The following is a 20,306-nucleotide window of genomic DNA, read 5'->3' on the forward strand; positions in this document are numbered from 1 at the left end:
GAGCTCCTCCGGGCCTCGGTTCCCTCGTCTGCGAAATGGGAGCCCCCTGTGGAGCCGGGACCGTGTCCGACCCGATTAACCTGTATCCGGCCCGGGGGTCCAGAACGGTGCTCGGCACGTAGTAAGTGCTCTCTGCTCCCCCTCCGCCCCTTCCCCTCCGCTAAGCCCCCTTTCCCTCTGCTCCTCCCCCTCCCCTCAGCACTCTGCTCATTTGTATGTATGTATTTATTCCCCTATTTATTTTGTTGATGAGGCGTCCATCCCCTTGATTCTAGCTATCGTGATCATGTTGTCTCGTTTCTGTCCCTCCGTCTCCCCGGATGAGACCGTGAGGCCGTCGCTGGGCAGGGACGGTCTCTGTCCGCCGCCGAATTGTCCATTCCTAGGGCTTAGTCCAGTGCCCTGCACCTAGTAAGCGCTCAGTAAATACTACTGAGTGAATGAGCGCTTAGCAAACGGCACATCCTTTTTATTATTAAGCTGGTTCAAGTGGAGGCTGTTTGGGGTTTCCCTTTTCCCCCTCCCGGTTGCCCCGGCTGTCCGTGGGGGTCACCCCCCAATGCGGACGCCCCCCGGTCCACGTCTCCCCGCCCCCCCGGCCGGGGTCAGGAGGGGACGGGGGCGGGTCTCTCCTCGCCTCGGCGTCGGCCCCCGGCCACACCGACCGCTCCGCCCGGGGGGTGGGCACGGTGGGTAGCGCTGTGCACATAGTAAGCGCTGAACAGATGCCGCAGATGACTACTGTCGCTGTTATTGGGGGGAAGGAGCTCAGGGTTGCCGAGGTGGCCTGGGCCCAGGCGGGCAGCGAACCCAACTGGGCTGGGGCCCGGCCAGAGGGGCGGGCTGGGGGGCGCGCCCGGTTCCGTCACCTGGGGCCCCGTTGCCGTTTTCACTGGGCCACCGGTCCCGGCTCCGCCTGGCCACCCGCCTGTCCCTCTGGCTACCCCGGACGGCGGGCGGCCACCTCTTGCCAGGAAAAGCCCGGCCCCGCCTGCCTCCTCCCTGCCCTGATCTCCTCATCGGTGAAACCGGGAGTTAGTGGTCAGCCGTATCTACCGAGCGCTTACCGCGCGCGGAGCGCCGTACTGAGCGCTTGTAAGAAGAAAGAGGCGCGTTCCCTGCCCCCCACGAGCTTACGGTCTAGATGGGCACGAAGGCGGACCGTGAGCCCCGTGCGGGGCAGGGACCCTGTTCCTCGTACCTGCCCCCGCGCCGAGTACAGCGACGGGCACGTAGGAAGCGCTACGCTAATACCTTTATAATAATAATAGCGTTGTTATTTGTTAAGCGCTTACTATGTGCGGCGCCCTTCTGAGCGCTGGGGGGAGATACAAGGGAATCGGGTTGTCCCACGCGGGGCTCACAGTTTTAATCCCCATTTTCCAGATGAGGTCACCGAGAAGCGAAGTGACTTGCCCACAGTCAGGCAGCGGGCAGGTGGCAGAGCCGGGAGTCGAACCCATGACCTCTGATTCCCAAGCCCGGGCTCTTTCCACTGAGCCCCGCTGCCGCTTTATGATGCGGACTGTTGGGACGCCCCTCCGCGGGCCGGGGCAGGGTTCGATTTTCCCTTGGGCGTGGGGGGCGGCTTCGTTCGGCGATCGATTGGGCACCGCTGTGGTACCCTCCCCCCCCTTCAGAGCCCTATCGGAGGCCCGCCTCCTCCAGGAGGCCTTCCCAGGGGAAGCCCCGCCTTTTCCTCGGCGTGGCTCAGTGGCGAGAGCCCGGGCTTGGGAGTCGGCGGTCATGGGTTCGAATCCCAGCTCGGCCACTTGTCAGCTGGGTGACTTTGGGCGAGTCACTCAACTTCTCGGAGGTCACTGAGGCGCCTCAGTGACCTCATCTGTAAAATGGGGATTAAGACTGGGAGCCCCACGTGGGACAACCCGATTCCCTTGTGTCTGCCCCAGCGCTTAGAACGGTGCTCGGCACATAGTAAGCGCTTAACAAATACCAACGTTGTTATTATTATTATTCATTCAGTCGTATTTATCGGGCGCTTACCGTGTGCAGAGCACTGGACTAAGCGCTTGGAATGGACAATTCGGCAACGGATAGAAATAATCTCGGCCCCACAGCGGGCTCACGCCAGTGAACAAATGAATGCCGAGCCAAGCAGCGTGGCTTATTCATTCATTCATTCAATTGTATTTATTGAGCGCCTACTAGGTGCAGAACCCTGGACTGAGCGCTTGGAATGGACGATTCGGCCACAGAGAGAGACCGTCCCTGCCCAACGACGGGCTCGCGGTCCGATCGGGGGAGGCGGACGGACAGAAACGAGACCACTTAATCGCGATAAATAGAATGAAGGGGATGGACACCTCATCAACAGAATAAATAGGGGAATAAAAATCTATGCAAATGAGCAGAGTGCTGAGGGGAAGGGAGGGGGGAGGAGCAGAGGGGAAGGGGGCTTAGCGGAGGGGAGGGGAAGGGGGGGCAACAGATAGAGACAATCCCTGCCCTAGAGCGGGCTCACAGTCTAGAAACGGGGGGGAGACAGACAGCGAAACAAAACAAGTAGACAGGCAGTGGACAGAGCACTGTCCTAAACGCTTGGGCGACTACAGAATAACAGTATGACACATTCCCTGCCCACGATGAGCGGGGGGAGATGATGATAATGTCGGTATCTGTTAAGCGCTTACCACGTGCAGAGCGCCGTTCTAAGCGCCGGGGGAGATCTACAGGGTCGTCAGGTTGTCCCACGTGGGGCTCACAGGCTTAATCCCCATTTTCCAAATGGGGGAACCGAGGCCCAGAGAAGCGAAGTGACTCGCCCACGGTCACACAGCCGACAAGTGGCCGAGAGGGGTTTCGAACCCGGTCCCCCGACTCCCAGGCCCAGGGTCTCTCCTCTTGGGTCACGCTTCTTCTTTGGCTCTGAACCGTCCGACGCGTCCCTTTTCTCCCCTCCTCCCGCCCCGTGGTGCCCGCGGCCCCGGCCGTCCGGGCCGTGCTGTCCCGGGAGCGGTCGCCCCCTCCCCGCCCTCCCCGGGGCCGCTCCGTCCCGGCCCCCGGGGCGAGGCCGTGGGGCCCGACGCCCATCACCGGCTTGTCTTCCCCTTGCAGGTGGACGCGGCGCTCCGATGGCCGATAACAGGTGAGTCCCCGGGGCCCCCTCTGCCCTCGGCCCACCTCTGGGCCCCCGAGCCAGCCTGTCCCGGTGGCCTGAGAGTCACGAGGACCTGGGTTCTGATCCCGGCTCCGCCCCCGTCTGCCGCGTGACCCTGGGCGAGCCGCCTCGCCTCTCGGTTACCTCATCTGGAAAACGGGCATCGGGGCAGGGAGCCCCCCGTGGGACGGCCTGATTACCCCGGCGCTCAGGACGGTGCTTGGCACATAGTAAGCGCTTAAACCGCCATCGTTATTATACTTCTCTGGGCCTCGGTTCTCTCGTCTCTAAAACGGGGATTAAAACCGCGAGCCCCACGCGGGACGAGGACCGTGTCCGACCCGTGCTCCTGACCGCCCCGGCGCTCAGGGCGGCGCTCGGCACGTAGTGAGCGCTTAACGGAATCCGTCGTCGGCGTTACCGGGGGGCGGAGGGGGACCCCGCCGGGACCCTAGAGCTCGGCGGGCTGTGGGGGGCCGGGGCCGCGGACCGAGCCCCGAGTCCCGGAAGCGGAGGGCGGGACCCCCTCCCCCCGCGGGCCGAGGAGCCCGGAGCCCCGGGGCGGGCTCGGGGTCCCGGCCCTGAACGGCGACGGCCTGGCTCTCGTTGGACTCTCTGCAGTAAAGCCGAAGATGCCCCCCCTTCGGAGCCCATGGACGTGTCCAGATGTGCGGGCGACAAAGGTGAGGAGCCCGCCGGGGGGCCGGCGAGGGGGCGGGGGCCACCCCGGGGCCGGCGAGGGGTCGGGGTTTCGGGCCCCGCTCCCCCGAGCCTCCCGCCTCTGCCTTTCCTCGAGCGGGGCCGGGGGCGGGGTCTCCGGCTGAAAGTCCCCGCCCCGCTCCCGCTGGCCCGCGCACCCCCGGTCTCCCACGGTGCCGTCGGGACAGACGGAGTCCGGCGGGAAGAGCACGGGCCCCGGGGTCCGAGGACCCGGGTCCCGATCCCTGCCCGGCCCCTGGGCCGCCGTGGGGACCCCGCGTCCCCGCGCCTCCGTCTCCGCGTCCGAAAGGTGGGGCTCGGGACCGCGGGCCCCACAGGGGACGTGAACCGTGTCCAACCCGATGGTCTCGTGCCCGCCCCGGCGCCTGGCGCGGCGCCTGGCGCGTAGTGAGGGCTTAACGAGGAGCGCGACTATTATTATTACGGTTACGATTTAGACCCCAGCGCTCGGGGGGGCCGGCGGCCGGCGCTCCCCCGGCGGAGGCGGCTCGGAGGGGTTCCCGTCGTTCCGGGTGCCTCTCCGGGGTTGGCCGGTGTTCCAGGCCGTAAATCCAGAGACATTCCGGAGTCGGGGACCGTCGCGGTTGGCGGACGGTGTCCTGCCGCCGCCCGACGGCTCCCGCGCCCCGTCCTGGCACCGGGGAAAGCCCCCCTCGCCTCAATCCCGTGTCCCCCTGACACCGGACCCCCCCGCGAGGAGGGCAGGGCGGAGGGCGGAGGAGAGGAACAGCTGCAGATTGATACTAATGTTGCCATCTGTTAAGCGCTTACTACGCGCAGAGCACTCTTCCGAGCGTTGGGGTAAATGCAGGGTCGTGGGGTCGTCCCACGTGAGGCTCCCAGTCTTCATGCCCATTTTCCAGACGAGGTCCCTGAGGCCCAGAGAAGTGAAGTGACTCGCCCCCAGTCCCGCGGCTGACGAGTGGCCGGGCCGGGATTCGAACCCACGACCGCCGACTCCCAAGCCCGGGCTCCAGCCACCGAGCCGCGCTGCAAAAGACCGCGAGGGGTGGGCGGCGGAGGGGATGGAGGGAGCCGGATTGCGGATGAGCTGGACGGCGGGGCCGCGAGGGAGGGGGAGCAGGGCGGCCCGGTGGTTAGAGCTCGGGCCCGGGAGCCGGGAGGGGCTGGGTTCTAATCCCGCCTCTGCCACGCGTCTGCTCTGTGACCTCCGGTAAGTCGCTTCTCTGGACCTCAGTTACCTCGTGGGTAAAACGGGGACTTAAGAGCGCGAGCCCCACTCGGGACGGGGACCGGTATCTATTTAGGAAGCGGCGTGGCTCGGCGGCAAGAGCCCGGGCTGGGGGGGGGGGGGGTCAGAGGACACGGGTTCGAATCCCAGCTCGGCCACTCGGCGGCTGTACGACCGTGGGCGAGTCGCTTCGCTTCTCCGGGCCTCGGTTCGCTCGCCTGCCAGATGGGGCCGAAGACTGTGAGCCTCACGGGGGACCACCCGATGACCCCGTATCTCCCCCGGCGCTTAGAACGGTGCCGGGCGCGTAGCGAGTACCTGACGAACACCAACGTCCCCCTCGCTCAACGGTGACCGTAACGATGACCGTCTGTCATCGGAGGAGGGCTCTCTTCCCGTGATCCCCTCGGCTCGCGCCCGGCGGGACGGGGGCCGGATCCCCCGCGCGGAGGCCCCGGCGGGCCCCGGCCCGGCGGCGCCGTCGTCGCCCTCCCCCGGGGTCCGGGCGAGAGGGGGCCCTCCGGGGCCGTCGCCCGGGCGTGGAGCGGGTCCCCCCACGGGGCCCCCGCCGTCGCGGCCGTCTCTTCCCGGGGGGCCTCCGGGAGGAAGGGGAAGAGGGCGGGCGAGGGGGCGTCGGCGGCCCCGCCTCCGACCGCCCCCCCCCCCCGCCTCTCTCCGCAGACAAGCTGGCCGACCAGGTGATGCAGAACCCGCAGGCCCTGGCGGCCCTGCAGGAGCGGCTGGACGGCACCGCCCACACGCCTTCCAGCTACATCGAGACGTAAGCGCCGCCCCCCCGAGAGCGCGGGCGGGCGGGCGGGCGGATCCGGTGAGCGCCCGCTGCGGGCGGAGCGCCCGGGAGGCTCCGGCGGATCGGTAGGCGGGCGCGTCCCCCCCCGGAAGCGGCGGGGCGCGGCGGGGGGAGCCGGGGCCTGGGCGTCAGAGGTCGTGGGTTCAGATCCCGGCTCGGCCCCACGTCGGCCGTGTGACTCCGGGCGAGTCGCTTCGCTTCTCTGTGCCTCGGTTACCCCACCCGTAGAACGGGGTCGAAGACCGTGAGCCCCACGTGGCGACCCGGCGTCCGCCCCAGCGCTTAGAGTGCTTTGCGCCTAGTGAGCGCTTACCAGACGCCGTCGTCGTCAGAATCCCCCGGGGTCTCGAGCACCGCCGGGGACGGGGGGGCGGGGAGCGACCTCCATCAGGGCCGCGGACCGAGGGCCCGCCGGCTTCCTCGTTAGCGAATCGTCGTCGTCGTCATTATTCATCCGGAACGCGGAGATCGAGCCTCCGAGCCCCACGCGGGCCGGGGTCCAACCCGTTCGGCTCGTTTCCTCAGTACGGTGCCCGGCACGCAGTAAGCGCTTGAGAGAAACCATCGGCGGTATTCACTGAGCGCTTACCAGTGCGGAGCACTGTACTGAGCGCTTGGGAGCGTGCGGTACCCCCGAGTCGGTGGACCGATTCCCCGCCCGCAAGCTTACAGTCTAGAGGGGGAGACGGTACATTCCGAGGGCTTAGTCCGGTGCTCTGCACAGAGTAAGCGCTCCATAAATACTACTGAACGAATGAATAAATAATCTATCCCATGTAGCGAACGGCAGGTCCGGAAGCTGGGGGAGCGGATAGGGCCTGGGCCCCGGGAGTCAGAAAGTGGTGGGTTCCGATCCCGCTCGGCCACTGGTCTGCCGGGTGACCCCGGGCAGGTCACTTTACTTCTGTTGGCTCCAAGGCTCCTTGGAGGAGGTGTGATTGCAAGTAAGGCTTTGAAGGTGGGGAGAGTGGTGGCCTGGCATCCGTGGAGGAGGAGGAGGAGGAGGAGGAGGAGGAGGAGGAGGAGGCCGTGGGGTGAAATAGACGCGCCGGAGGTCAGTAAGTAACCTGACCCTAGAGGAGCGGACCGGGCCGGAGTGGGTCAGCGAGGCAGGAGGGGCCGAGGCGACGGAGAGCTTTAAAGCCGGCGGGGAGGAGTCACCCGTCCGGGGCGGGGGTGGATGGGCGGCGGCGTGGGGAGCTGTGGACCGAACGTCTCCGCAGAGAAGAGGGCAGCGGAGCGAAGAGCCGTCCGGAGCGGGGAGGTCAGCGAGGAGCCCGGTGCCGTAATCGGAGCGGGGTGGGACACGGAGCACTGGACCGAGCACCGGGGGAGGGTGCGGATGTTCATTCAGTAGTATCTATTGAGCGCTTACTGGGTGCGGAGCACAGGGCTAGGCGCTCGGAACGGACAACCGGGCAACAGAGACCATCCCTGCCCGTCGACGGGCTCACGGTCTCATCGGGGGAGACGGACGGACAAAAACAAGGCAGCTTAATCACGATAAACGGAATCAAGGGAACGGACGCCTCGGTAGCGAAGTAAATGGGGTGATAAATAATCTATACAGATGAGCAGAGGGCTGAGGGGAGGGGAAGGGAGAGGAGCAGCGGGAAAGGGGGGCTTAGATGAGGGGAGGTGAAGAGGGAGCGGAGGGAGAGGGGGAAGCTCAGTGTGGGAAGGCTTCTTGGAGGAGGTGAGCTCTCAGTAATAATAACGTTGGTATTTGCCGAGCGCTCGCTACGGGCCGAGCGCCGTTCTAAGCGCTGGGGTAGACGCAGGGGAATCGGGTCGTCCCGCGTGGGGCTCACGGTCTTCGTCCCCGTTGTCCGCGTGAGGGAACCGAGGCACCGAGAAGCTGAGCGACTCGCCCGCCGTCACCCGGCTGACGAGTGGCAGAGCTGGGATCTGAACTCGTGACCTCTTGACTCCCAAGCCCGGGCTCTTTCCACTGAGCCACGCTACGGGATGGCCGCCCTCAAGGAGCTTCCGGCGTAGGGGGCGAGACCTGTGGGCGGGGGGGAAGAGGGGCGAGGGGCGGAGATGGGAGGGGTGAGCCCGGCCCCCGCCCCCCTCGCCCCGGGGGTCTCGGGTCCCCGTCCCGCCCGGCGTCGCGCGTCGCCCCCGCCGGCCCCGTCCGTCCCCCGGCGACCGGTCCTCGCCTTCAGTTTGCCCAGAGCAGTGAAGAGGAGAATCGACGCCCTGAAGCAGCTGCAGGTGAAGTGCGCCCACATCGAGGCCCGGTTCTACGAGGAGGTGCACGACCTGGAGCGGAAGTACGCCGCCTTCTACCAGCCGCTCTTCGACAAGGTGGGTCGCCGTCGCCGCCCGGGGCCGGGGCCGGGGCCGGGGCGCCCGCCCCTTCCCCGGCCTCTGAACCCTTCGGTTTCGGGCAGAGGCGGGACTTCGTCACCGGTGACGTGGAGCCCACGGATGCGGAGTCGGAGTGGCACAGCGAGGGCGAGGAGGAGGAGAAGCTAGCCGTGAGTCCGTCCCCCCGCCGTCGTCCCCCCCCCCCCCCCCGTGAAACGGATAAAAGATAAGATAGAAGACGAGAGAAGCAGCGTGGCTCAGTGGGAAGAGCCCGGGCTGGGTTTCTCAGAGGCCTCAGTTGCCTCATCTGGACAATGGGGATGAAGACCGTGAGCCCCACGTGGGGCAACCCGATCCCCCCGTGTCTGCCCCAGCGCTTAGACCGGTGCTGGGCACGCAGTAAGCGCTCGACAAATACCGACGTCGTTCTTCCGATCCCGGCCCCGCCGCTTGCCGGCCGTGTGACTTGGGGCAGGTCACTTCAGTGCCTCAGCGACCTCATCTGGAAAATGGGGGTTCCAACTGTGAGCCCCACGTGGGACCACCCGATTACCTTGTAGCTGCCCCAGCGCTTAGAGCAGTGTTTTGCACACAGTCAGTGTTTAACAAATACCTCTCATCATTATTAGTATTAGTATTATTAAAAGGGGGAGCGGTCGTTCCACCGACGGCCACTGGAGGGTAGCAGAGCCCGCGCCTCGGGGCCGGCTCCTCCCGCTCGGAAACGTTCATTCGGTCCTATTTACTGAGCGCTTACTACTGTGCGCAGAGCGCTCCACCGAGCGCCCGGAATGGACAGCTCGGCCACAGGCGGAGACCGTCCCCCGCCCGACGACGGGCTCGCGGCCTGGAAGGGGGAGGGCGTCGATACCATCAAGGTAAAGGGAATCGTAGATCTCTCCGCGTCGTTGATAGAGTAGAGTAATAAGTAATAGCTACAGATACGCCCGGGCGCTGTGGGGGGAATGGGGAGGGGAGGAGGGGCGGAGGGAAAGGGTAGAGGTGGGCCTGGAAAAATTATTATTATTGTCATTACGGTCATCGTGTATTTGTCAAGCCGGGCGTGGCGCTGGGGTAATAATAATAATAGTAACGTTGGTATCTGTTAAGCGCTTACTAAGTGCAGAGCACCGGTCTGAGCGCTGGGCTAGAACCAGGGTCATCTGGTCGTCCCACGTGAGGCTCACGGTCTTCGTCCCCATTTTCCAATGGAGGTCGCCGAGGCCCAGAGAGATGAAGTGACTTGCCCACGGTCCTACAGTTGACGAGTAGTAGATGCGGGATTCGAACCCATGACCCCCGACTCCCAAGCCCGGGCTCCTTCCACTGAGCCACGCTGCTTCTCTGATCCTAGATAGAGGGTCATCAGGACCCGCGTGGGGTTCAGAGTCTAAGTAGGAGGGAGAACGGATACCGAATCCCCGTTCGGCGGACGAGGGCGCCGAGGCGCAGAGAGCTTAAATGACTTGCCCCAGGTCGTACGGCGAACGTGCCGGAGCTGGGATTAGAACCCGCGTCCTGACGCGTCGGCCCGGTCTCGTTCGTTCGGGCGTATCGATTGAGCCCCCGCTGTGGGCGGAGCACTGTGCCGAGAGCTCGGGAGAGGATGATGTGACGATAAGTAGTCACGGTCCCTGCCCACAACGAGCTTACGGTCTAGAGGGGGAAGGGGACGTTATCAAGTGAATTACCGACGTAGAGATAAACGGTGTGGGGCCGGGAGGGGAACGAATAAAGGAAGCACATCGGGGCGGTGCAGAAGGGAGTGGGAGAGGCGGAAGGGAAGGCCTCTTGGAGGCGATGGGCCTTAAATAAGGTTTTCAGAGTCGGGAGAGAGGCGCCGCCTGTCAGGTTTGAGGAGGGAGGGCGTTCCAGGCCAGGGGTCGGGCGAGGGGATTGGCGGCGAGCTAGGTGAGAAAGTTGGCGTCAGAGGTGGGGGGGGGGGGGGGGGGATGGCCAACGGGCAACTGAGGATGAGGCAGGGGGCAGAGGGAAGGCCTGGGAAGCGGGGGCCGTCCGTCGTCCCACGGCAGGCTCCGTTCTGGCGGCCCGCGGGTCCGGGGTCCTCGGTCACCCTTGTGCCGCGCCGGGGCCCGTCCTCCGACCCCCAGGCCCGGCGCCGGCCCCGGGCCCGATAGCGTCCGGGCGAAATGGGGCAAACCCCAACGCCGAGGGCGGTGCCCCGGAGGAGCGGTCGGTCGGGGTACGGGGGGCAGGGTGCTGTACCGAACACCCGGGGAGAGAACGCTTTCGGTAGCGCCGGCAGACGCCCTCTGCGCCCTGGGGGGAGCCGGGCCGGTTCCGTCGGAAGGCAGACTCGGAAACGAGGTAGAGGTGAGAGGGAGGGGGCGGTCGGGACGCGGGCCGGGGGGGGCGGGCCGGTTCGGAGGGCCGGGTCCCCGGGGGTTCGGTCGGGGGACGGGGACGAGCCGCGGCCCGTGGCCGTCTTGGTTCGGTCGGTCGGACGTACCGAGCGCTCACCGTGTGCAGGGCCCCGAACTGGGCGCTTGGGCGAGTGCAGTACGCCGACAGACAGACACGCTCCCCGCCCACGACAAGCTTACAGTCTAGGGGGACGTCTTCCAGGGTCAACTGAAGAGCTCCGTCGTCATCACGGACCAGGAGCCCCCGGCGGAAGAGCCCAACCCCAAGGGCATCCCCGAGTTCTGGTTTACCATCTTCAGAAACGTGGACATGCTGAGCGAACTGGTGCAGGTAGTTCCGGGCCCCCCGGCCCCCCGCGCCGCTCGTAACCCGCCGGCAGCCCCCTCCTGCCGGCGGCTCCGTTCCAGTGCCACGGCGACCCCCAGAGCGACGCAGACCGACGCCGTGTCGCTCTGCTCCTGCGTCCGGGGACACGCGGCCCGTGCCGACGGGCTGCCGGCCTCGGCCGGGGCCTCCCCCGCTGCCATGGGGGGGCGGGGGGCGAGGGGAGGCCGCGGGGTCTCCACCGGGACCCCTCACGGCTGGGGCCGGGTCGGTACCCGCCGTCGGCGAGAGGGGGCGGTCCCCGTACCACCGCCGAGGGGGTCCGTCCGTCCGTCGTCGTCGTCCCCCCCCCCCGCCTCCGCCTCCGCCGTGCCCTGAACCGTCTCCCCCACGGACAGGAATACGACGAGCCCATCCTGAAGCACCTGCAGGACATCAAAGTCAAGTTCTCAGAGCCCGGGCAGCCCATGGTGAGTCCCGGTGGTCGGCGGGGCCGGGCGAGGTCTCGGAGCCGGGGCCCGGCGGGTGCCTCCGTGCCCTCCGCGCCCGCGGGCTGCCGCGGGCGGCCACCCCCGCCCGGGGCGGGGGCTCCCCTCCCCCGGCACCGTTCGTAACCGGTCACCGTGCTTTCCGGTGACGGGCTCCATTCCGGTGCCACAGCAAGCCCCGCGGCCGCCAGGCGACAGACCGCCCGTGTCTGCCGGGGGCCGGCCGCGGGGACAGCGTCAGCACCGGGCACCGCCCGGAGCCGGTCGGGTGGCTTCCGCCCCGCCCCGGCGGGTCCGTCCCGGCCTCGGGCGTCCCGGCCGTCAGATGGGGCCCCCTCCCTCTCCCCCAGGCCTTCATGCTCGAGTTCCACTTCGAAGCCAACGACTACTTCACCAACTCCGTCCTGACGAAGACGTACAAGATGAAGTCGGAGCCGGACACGACGGACCCCTTCTCCTTCGAAGGGCCCGAGATCGTCGACTGCGAAGGGTAGGGGGGGCGCGCGGCGGAGCCCGGGCCCGGGAGTCGGAAGGACGCGGGTTCCGATCCCGGCGCCGCCCCTCCTCGGCGGCGTGACCCGGGCCGGGTCCCTTCACTTCTCCGAACCTCCGTCTCCTCCTCCGTGAAACGGGGCCCGGAGCTCCGAGCCCCCGGGAGACGGGGACCGCGTCCAGCCTGGTTCGCTCGGATCCACCGCGCTGCCTAACAGGGCGCCCGGCGCCTAGCGCGTAACGGCTACCACGGTCTTCACAGGGGAGCGGCGCGGCTCAGTGGAAAGAGCCCGGGCTTGGGAGTCGGAGGTCGTGGGTTCTGATCCCGCCTCCGCCACTTATCGGCTCTGTGACTTCGGGCGGCCTCTCTGGGCCTCAGCCACCGCCTCTCTAAAATGGGGAGGAAGACCGTGAGCCCCGCCTGGGACAGCCCGATCGCCGCGTGTCCACCCCGGCGCTTAGAACGGGCCTCGGCACGTAGCCAGCGGCCTAACGGATACCGTCGTCGTCGTCAGGTGCGCCATCGAGTGGAAGCGGGGGAAGAACGTGACCGTCAAGACCATCAAGAAGAAGCAGAAGCACAAGGGCCGCGGCACCGTCCGCACGGTCACCAAGCAGGTGCCGAGCGACTCGTTCTTCAACTTCTTCAGCCCCATCAGAGGTGAGGGGCAGCGGTGCCAGCCGGGCCTTTCCCTTCCCCACCCCGGCCTCTTCCCTCTCCGCCCGCGCGGGCCCTCCCGCTCCCTCCCCCGGGACCCGTCGTCCCCCGGGCCGGAGTCGGGCTCCTCCTCGGCGACTCGCAGGTCGACCTCCGTCCTTCTGAACGGGGCGAACGGAAGTTAGTACTCGGGGTTCCTAGAGAAGGAGGCGGGGCCCTGCTCGCCTCTCCCTTCCGCCGCACCTGCGGGGTCAGGTCTTGCCCCGCGGCGGGCCCGGGCTCGGGGAGAGGCCAGGTGGTCGCCCCGGGCGCAGAGGGCTCCCGGCGCGAGGGCAACGGAGGGCAGGGGCGGTTGTCGTCGTCATCGCGCCGGCGGTCAGGCTCCCGTCCCCGTTTTACGGACGAGGACGCCGAGGCCCCGAGCGCTTCCGGGTTCACAGAGCGGGCCGGGGGAGGACGTGGGACGGGGACCCGGGCCTCCCCCGGTCTCCTCCCGAGACCCGGAACGATGCCGAAGGTTTGGCGGGGGACCGATGTTTTTGGCCAGAGAAGGCGTCGGTCCGCCCGTCGGATCTATCGGGCGCCCGCCGTGTGCCGAGCGCCGAACTGAGCGCCCGGGGGAGCACGGTACAACGCGGTTGGGAGGCGCCTTCCCTGTCCACGAGGGGTTTACGGCCTAGGGGGCGGGGAGACGTTAAGAGAAGTAAGTGACGGAGGTGCGCGTAAGTGGGGCCGAGGGAGGGGCGGCACCGAAGGGAGGGGGAGAAGGGGAAAGGAGGGCTTAGTCAGGGAAGGCTTGTTCGGCGGGCTCCCTGGGCCTTCTTAACCCCCCCCCCCCCCCCGATCGCAGCCCCGAATGCCCGCTCCCTCCGGGAAGACCCTTCCTCGGTCCCCGCGCCGCCCCGCCGCCGTCGGCCCCCTGCCCGCTGGCCCCGCGCCGCCCGCGCCTCGGAGCCGACCGCCCCCGGCTGCCCCGCGGGGGTCTCGGAGCTAGGGCCGCGGTGTGGGGGGCCGGGCCCTCGTTTCACACGGTCCCCCGGAGGGCGCGGGGGCTCTCGAACCCGCTCCGTCAAAGGTGGGGACGGACCGGGGGCGGGGGCGGCGTCACGGGCCCGCCCTTCGACTCTCCCGGTTTCGGCCTCCGTCTCGGAGAGCCCCGCCCCGCCGCCCTGGCACCCCGCCCCCGGCCGGGAAGCCGGGGGCTCCCCACCCCGCTCCCGGTACGGGCCGCGGGCTGGGCGCCCGGGACGGCACGGGGGACCCCGGGGAGACGGATCCCCGCCCGCCCCGGCCGGACCTCGCCTCCGGGCTGCAGGAGGTCGGGCCCGGGCCGCGGGTCGCCCCCGGGGGGGGGGGGGGGGGGGAAAGGGGCTCACGAGGCTCCCGGGAAAGATGAGTCAGAGCTTTCTACGGGCCGGACGAGTTCTTCGGCTCCTACCTGCGCCCGCTCAGCAGTTTCAGCCGGTGACGAAACGTTGGGTCGTGTGTCGGTCAGGTGGCCGCCTCCTCCCCTGTGGCGGGGGAGAGGGAGAGCGCGGGGGGCCTCACCCTTGTCCCCGGTGAGGGTCCCGCCCCACCGAGGCCCAGCGGCCTTCGGGCGAGCCTCTCGCTCCCCCCCGCCCCCGCCCCAAATAATAACGTCGGTGTTTGGTAAGCGCTTACCCCGTGCGGGGCACTCTTCCGGGCGCCGGGGGAGAGACGGGGGTGACGGGGTTGTCCCACGTGAGGCTCCCGGTCCTCATCCCCATTTGACAGGTGAGGTCACCGAGGCCCAGAGAAGTGAAGCGACCTGCCCGCAGTCGCACGGCTGCCAAGGGGCGGAGTCGGGAGTCGAACCCGTGACCTCTGACTCCCAAGCCCGGGCTCTTGCCACTGAGCCACGCCGCTTCTCTAAATCCAAGTGCCGGGTGGCGCACCCTCACCGTCGATTCCCGACCCCCCCCCCCCCCGGGGTGGGCCAGAGGACGGGCCCAGCCCTTCCAGGGGACCCGATACCCCCGGGGCCGCAGGTGAGGGGAGCGGGCATCTCCCCGCTCGGCCGGGGGCGGGAGGGTGGGGGCCGCCCCGGGGCGGGGCGCTCAGTTGCCTCGCCCCTCCCTCCGGTAGCATGAAAGTTGTCACCTCCCCCTGCGAGTAATTAATTTTTAGCGCCCGCCGACCCGTCCCCTTCCCGGAGGGCAGGGGTCGTCCCGATTCCGCCGCGCTCTCCCAAACGCTCGGCACGGCGCCCCGCGCGCAGGGAGAGACTCGGTGAAGGGGACCGACGGACGGAGAGATGATCTAAACGCGCCCAGTGGGCCACTCTCCGGGGCTCGGGACGGGACACCGTCTGTGGGAAGGGATCGGGAGCGAGCCCCGGGGGGACCGGCACCCGCGAGGCCCCGGGGGGGGGCCTCCCCACGTGCCCGAGCTCCGGCAGCCAACGAAGCGCGTGGGAAGGAGGGAGTGCCTCTACCAACCCCGTATTAGATTCCCCCGGGCTTTCGGCACGGTGCCCCGCCCCCAGTAAGCGCTCGATTACCGTCGATGGTAACGACGTCCGGTGTCCTCAGCGGGTCGTTGCCCGTTTTCTCGTTTCTCTTCTTCTCCCCCTCACGGTAGTAAGCGCTTACCGAACGTGCTAAGCGCCGGTTCTGAACGCTGGAGTCGAGAGAAGCCGATGAGGTCGGACACCGTCCCTGTCCCACACGGGGCTCACCGTCTTAATCCCCGTTTGACAGATGAGGTCCCCAGGGGCGAAGCGACCCGCCCGCGGTCAAACGAGCGGACGGGCGCTGGGGTGGGGATTAGAACTCGAGTCCTTCGGGCTCCGAGGCCGCGCCGCTTCTCTCCCGGGGGTGGGGGACCGGCTGGGCCTACGCCACCCAGGTCAACGGGCTTTTTCTTCTCCCCCCCCACCCCTCCTCTCTCTCGGCAGCGTCCGGGGACGGCGAGGCGCTGGTGAGTTCCGTTCTGGAGTCCCGGTGATCCGGTCCGTCCCCCCCCCCCCCCCCCCCCGAGGCTTTCCCGCCCCCGCCCCCGTCGCCTCCGACCCGTCCGCCGTGGAGGGCGCCCGGTCCCTCTGCCCCCCGCGGGGCGCGCGGGCAGCCCACCCCGGCCCCTCCCCCGCAGGACGAAGATTCGGAGTTCACGCTGGCCACGGACTTTGAGATCGGCCACTTCTTCCGCGAGCGGGTGGTCCCGAGGGCCGTGCTCTACTTCACCGGGGAGGCCATAGAGGACGACGAGAACGTACGTGGGCCTCGCGGCGGCCGGCCGCGGGGGCCGGCGGGCGCGGGCGGGGCGGCCGACCGGCCGCTCTCGGCCCGCGGAGCGGTCCTCTCCGCGAAGCCCGTCCTCCGGCGGCGGCGGACCGGGGTGGGCGGGAGGGGCGGAGCCCCGAGCGGGTCGCTCGCCGCTCCCTGGGCCTCGGCCCGCCCCCGGCCGAGAAACGGGTCCCCGCTCGCCTCGCCTCCCCGGGGAGGTCGAGGCCGACGAGGTGAGTCGGGTGGCGGGGCTCGGCGAGAGCGGTCGGTACGTGGCGTCCGGCGAGGCCCGGGGCCCGGCGGAAGCCCGCGGGGCAGTCGGTCCGTTCAGAGCGCTTACGGTGCGCAGAGCGCTGCACCGAGCGCTCGGGAAAGCGCATCACGGCGATCGACGGCGACGCCCCCCCGCCCGCGACGACTTTCCGGGCCGGGGGGCGGGGAGAGACCGACGTCGGTACGGATAAATCGGAGGACGGACAGCCGCGCGAACGCGTTAGGGGAAAGAGCGAAGGGAGCGGGTCAGGGCGACGCGGAAGCGAGCGGGAGGTGAGGAAAAGTGGGGCTCCGTCAGGGAAGGCCTCCTGGAGGAGATGGGCCCCGGATAAGGCTTCGAAAGGGGGGGAGAGTCGTCGTCTCTTGGATCTGAGGAGGGGGGCCTTCCGGGCCGCCGGCCCCCCCCCCCGTGTCGTGTGGACCTCCCAGCCCGGGGATGGGGGAGCGAAGGGCACCGGAAGCCCGTCCAAGGAGCCCCGGGAGCGGGCCCCCGTCCACCCCACGAGTCTGAAATCCGCCTCCGTCTCTTTCAGTTCGAAGAAGGCGAGGAAGGGGAAGAAGAGGTGAGAGAGACCCTCCTTCCAGGTGGAAGCACCGGAACCGTGGCGGGCGGGGCTCCTCGGGCACCTTTCGGGGGGGGGGGGGGACTCCCTGTGGGACGCTACCTTCCCGTGCAGGAGTTGGAGGGGGAACGAGGAGGGCGAGGAAGAGGAGGAGGCGAGAACGACCCCAAGGTGAGTGACGTCGGGGGCCGGGCTTGGCCCGGCGGCTTCGGGGGGCCGGGCCCCCCCCCCCCCCCCCGCCTCCAGAAGCCCGCGACCGGGGAGGCGTGGCGGCTGCCGGTACCCAGGGCCGGGCCGGTCAGGGGGCAAGGGAGCGGTGGTCCGGGCTCGCCCGCGCCCCGTTAGCCCTCCGCCCGCCGGCCCCTCGTTCCCTAGGGGTTCGGTTAGGGACGTCGCAGGGCAAGAGCCCCCCCGTACTCTGCTCCGAGTCGCGGCCCTTCCGGCCGCCGCCTCGCCCGCGGTCGTTCCGGGCCATTTTACTCTCCTCTCCACGGGATAACGGAATCTCTTAAGCTCCCACTCTGCGCCAGGCACCGTCCCAAGCGCTTGGGATGGTCGGAGCGGAGCGGGTCGGACACGGTCCCCGCCCCACGCGGGGCTCGCGGGCCTCGGCCCCGTTTACGGGCGAGGGTTCCGAGGCCCGGAGAAGCGAAGCGACCCGCTCGAGGTCCCGCAGCGGGCAAGTGGCGGGGCCGGGATCGGAACCCCCCGGGTCCTTCCGACTCCCAGGCCCGGGCTCTCCAAGCCGCCGGGCCACGGTGCTCGTCGTCCGGAAGCGCCTCCCCGCCCCCGCCCCCGAGCCCCCAAGTCGGTCCTCCTCGGGGCTGGAGTCGGAGCCGGGAGACCCCACGCGAGCGGACTCGGATTCATCCGTCGTGGTCTCTCCCGAGCCCTCCCTGTGTGCGGGGCACTGTACCGAGCGCCCGGGGAAGCGCGACGTAACAGGAACCGGTGACGTCCCCAGCCCGCAGCAGCCGCTCGCGGGCTGGAGGCGGGCGGACGGACGTAATAATAATGACGACGACGACGTCGGTCTCCGTTGAGCGCTCGCCGTGCGCCGAGCACCGTTCTAAGCGCCGGGGTAGACACGGGGGAATCGGGTCGTCCCGCGTGGGGCTCACGGTCCCCATCCCCGTTTGACAGACGAGGGAACTGAGGCCCAGAGAAGTGAAGTGACTCGCCCACGGTCACACAGCCGCCAAGGGGCAGAGCTGGGATTCGAACTCATGAGCCCCGACTCCAAAGCCCGTGCTCTCTCCGCCGAGCCACGCCGCTTCTCCTGCACATCAGTGCGGAGGAGCGCGCCGAGGGGAACGCAGAGGACCGGCCGGGTCCGCCGGGTCGCGGACCCCTCGCGGAGGGCTCGGGGGCGCCCGGGCGGGGTCCTCGCTGACGGCTCCTCTCCGTTTCTCTCCCATTCAGGTGTAACTTTTGTCTTTCATTCATGCGTTTCTAGGTAAGGCGGCTCCTCCGTTCGTCCCCCCCTTCCGAGCTCCCCGGCGGGGGCCCGGGCGCGGCGGCGGCCCGGCGGCGGCTCGGGGGGGTCTCGGGGCGGGGGAGAGGGGCCGGGGCCGACCTCGCGCCCCTCGGCGGCGCCGCGGCCCGCCCCCGGGGCTCCCCCGGCGGGCTCTCGCGGCCGGCCCGTGCTCGGCGGGAGAGGCGGGTGCCTGCCCCCTCACCCGCCCGTACGCCCGACGGACGAGGAAACCGAGGCCCGAGACGTTAATAACTGCGCGGCGTCTAAGCGCTCGCCACGCGCCGTACCGAGCGCTGGGGCGGAGGCGAGCCGGTGAGGCCGGAGGGTCCCCGTCCCCATTGGGCGGATGAGGTAACCGAGGCCCAGAGAAGCCAAGCGACTCGCTCAGGGTCACCCGGCGGACAGGCGGCGGAGCCGGGATCGGAACCCACGTCCTTCCGACCCCCGGGCCCCGGCTCCGTCCGCGACGCCGCGACGCTCCCCGGTAAGCGCTCGCCGCGGGCCGGGCGCCGTGCCCGGCGCCGGGCGGATACGAGCCGCCGGGGGCGGGTGTCGGATCCGGCAGGCCGGCGGCCGGCGGGGGCCGGGAGCTGCACCCCCCCGACCCGAGGCCGGGGCGGGCCCCCGCCCTCGCGGGCGCCGCCCCGCCGGGCCCCGGGCCTCAGCCGCGTCTCCCGTCGGGGAGGACGGGGCCCCGCCGGGGTCCACCGCCCCGGCCCCGGCCCCCCGGCCGCTCGCGACGCCCGCTCGACGCCCACGCTCGGGCCCCCGCCCACTGGGGTCTCACCGCGCCCGCCCGCGAAAGGGGCGGGCGGAGCGGTACGGGAACCGCGGCCGGGCAGCGTGGGTGCCCGGAGCCCCGGGCTCCCCGGGGCCCTCGGGGCCGACGGCCCCGCCTGGGACCGGAGTGGAGGGGGTCGAGAGCGGCCCTCGGGTCGCCCCGCCCCGCGAGAGCCGGGTCGGCGCCCGGCGGGGGCTCGGTCCGGCCCGGGCGGTTAAGCCGGAGGGACGGCTCGGTCGGGGCTCGGCCCGTTCCTCCCCTAGGGCCGCGATCTCTCTCCGCCCGGGGTGGGTCGCCCCTCCGCCCCCGACGTCGCTCCCGGATCGCGGCCGGGCCGGCCCCCGCCCCGACGCCGGCCCCCGCTCCCTCGGAGCGGCCCGGCCCCGGGGGGCCGGGCGGGGGGGGGGGGGCCTCCCCCCCGGGAGCCCCGGCCCGGCGGGAGGCTCGGCTCGACTCTCCGGACGGGTCCCGCCCTGCCGGCTCTGAGCGGGGTGGGCGGCCCCGCCCCCGAGCGCCCGCTCACTTGCTCTTGCCTGTCTGTCTCTCCCTCCCTCCCTCCCTCCCTCCCTCCCTCCCCCGTCTCTCTCGGCAGAAAGAAGGCAACCAGCCCGCAGAGTGCAAACACCAGTGAGAACCCCTGCGGGCGGCCCGGGGCCCCAAGCCCCCGGAACCCGGGCCCGCCGCCCCCGCCGCGCTGACGACTAACTGGTTCCCCCTGCATGGTTTTTACTCGCCCCGCTCCCCGCACCGCCCCCCCCCCGACCGGCGCGTCCTTCCTCTCGGCCCCGTCGGCTTCGCTTGTACGGCGGGGGCGGCGTGAGGTTTCAATAAAGCACACTCCGCCTTCCGGGGGCCTCCGGCTCACCGCGCTTTCTTCTCCCCCGCGGGGCGGGCCGGCGGTCCCGGGCGGGGGGCCGGGCGCCCTCGGAGGAGCGGAGCGGGGCCGCCGGGCACGGAGTCCGGAGTTGGGGGGAGCCGGCGGGCGGGAGCCGCGGGGCCTCGCGGCCGGGCCCGACGGCGCCCCCGTTCGCGCCGGGCGGCGGGGGGTGGGGGTGGGGGGGCTCCCGGTTTGTACGGACTACTTAGGATGTTCTATTAAAGTGGTGAAACCCGGTCGTGGTGGTGTCGTGGAGTCGGGGGCGAGCGTGAGGAGGGGGCGGGGCGGCGACGGGCCGACCGCGGAGGACCGTGCGCTCTCGGGGCGGCGGCCTCCGCCGCTTCCTCTTCCGGTGGTTCTCCCCGCGGGAAGGCCGAGGGCACGCCTCCGCGATGCCCCTCCGGGGGAAGAGCGGGGCCGTGGCCTCCCGGAGGGCCCACGCCTAGGAGAGGGGGCCGGACCCGGCTCTCCCGGGGCTCGGGGCGGCCTCGCCCAGCCCGGGGAGGACCCCCCCCCCCCCGGCCCCCCGGCCGGGACCGCCTCCCCGCGGCGACGCCGTCTCCCTCTGGCCCGACCGCCTCCCCGTGGG

The 20,306-nt window shown here is 70.0% G+C and overlaps 1 protein-coding gene across 6 annotated transcripts in view; it reads left to right on the forward strand.

Annotated features, from left to right (window-relative positions):
• Window positions 1-19,693, forward strand: part of NAP1L4 (nucleosome assembly protein 1 like 4) — a 36,433-nt gene extending 16,740 nt beyond the window's left edge. For 3 of the 6 annotated variants that reach the window (XM_029060620.2, XM_029060621.2, XM_029060623.2), the window contains exons 2-15: window positions 3,076-3,106; window positions 3,740-3,801; window positions 5,712-5,811; window positions 8,010-8,151; window positions 8,238-8,324; window positions 10,741-10,869; window positions 11,262-11,333; window positions 11,702-11,841; window positions 12,359-12,504; window positions 15,419-15,441; window positions 15,613-15,732; window positions 16,553-16,582; window positions 16,697-16,753; window positions 19,437-19,693. In XM_029060620.2, the coding sequence (XP_028916453.1) occupies window positions 3,076-3,106; window positions 3,740-3,801; window positions 5,712-5,811; window positions 8,010-8,151; window positions 8,238-8,324; window positions 10,741-10,869; window positions 11,262-11,333; window positions 11,702-11,841; window positions 12,359-12,504; window positions 15,419-15,441; window positions 15,613-15,732; window positions 16,553-16,582; window positions 16,697-16,753; window positions 19,437-19,538 (1,241 nt within the window). In that variant the 3' untranslated portion in view covers window positions 19,539-19,693. Of the gene's footprint in view, window positions 1-3,075; window positions 3,107-3,739; window positions 3,802-5,711; window positions 5,812-8,009; window positions 8,152-8,237; window positions 8,325-10,740; window positions 10,870-11,261; window positions 11,334-11,701; window positions 11,842-12,358; window positions 12,505-15,418; window positions 15,442-15,612; window positions 15,733-16,552; window positions 16,583-16,696; window positions 16,754-18,004; window positions 18,039-19,432 lie in introns of all 6 variants that reach the window. The other 3 variants (XM_029060625.2, XM_029060626.2, XM_029060624.2) reach the window with 3 other exon arrangements.
• The last annotated feature ends 613 nt before the right edge of the window (window positions 19,694-20,306 follow it).

The sequence above is a fragment of the Ornithorhynchus anatinus genome, chromosome 3, assembly GCF_004115215.2.
Source record: "Ornithorhynchus anatinus isolate Pmale09 chromosome 3, mOrnAna1.pri.v4, whole genome shotgun sequence".
NCBI lineage: Eukaryota > Metazoa > Chordata > Mammalia > Monotremata > Ornithorhynchidae > Ornithorhynchus > Ornithorhynchus anatinus.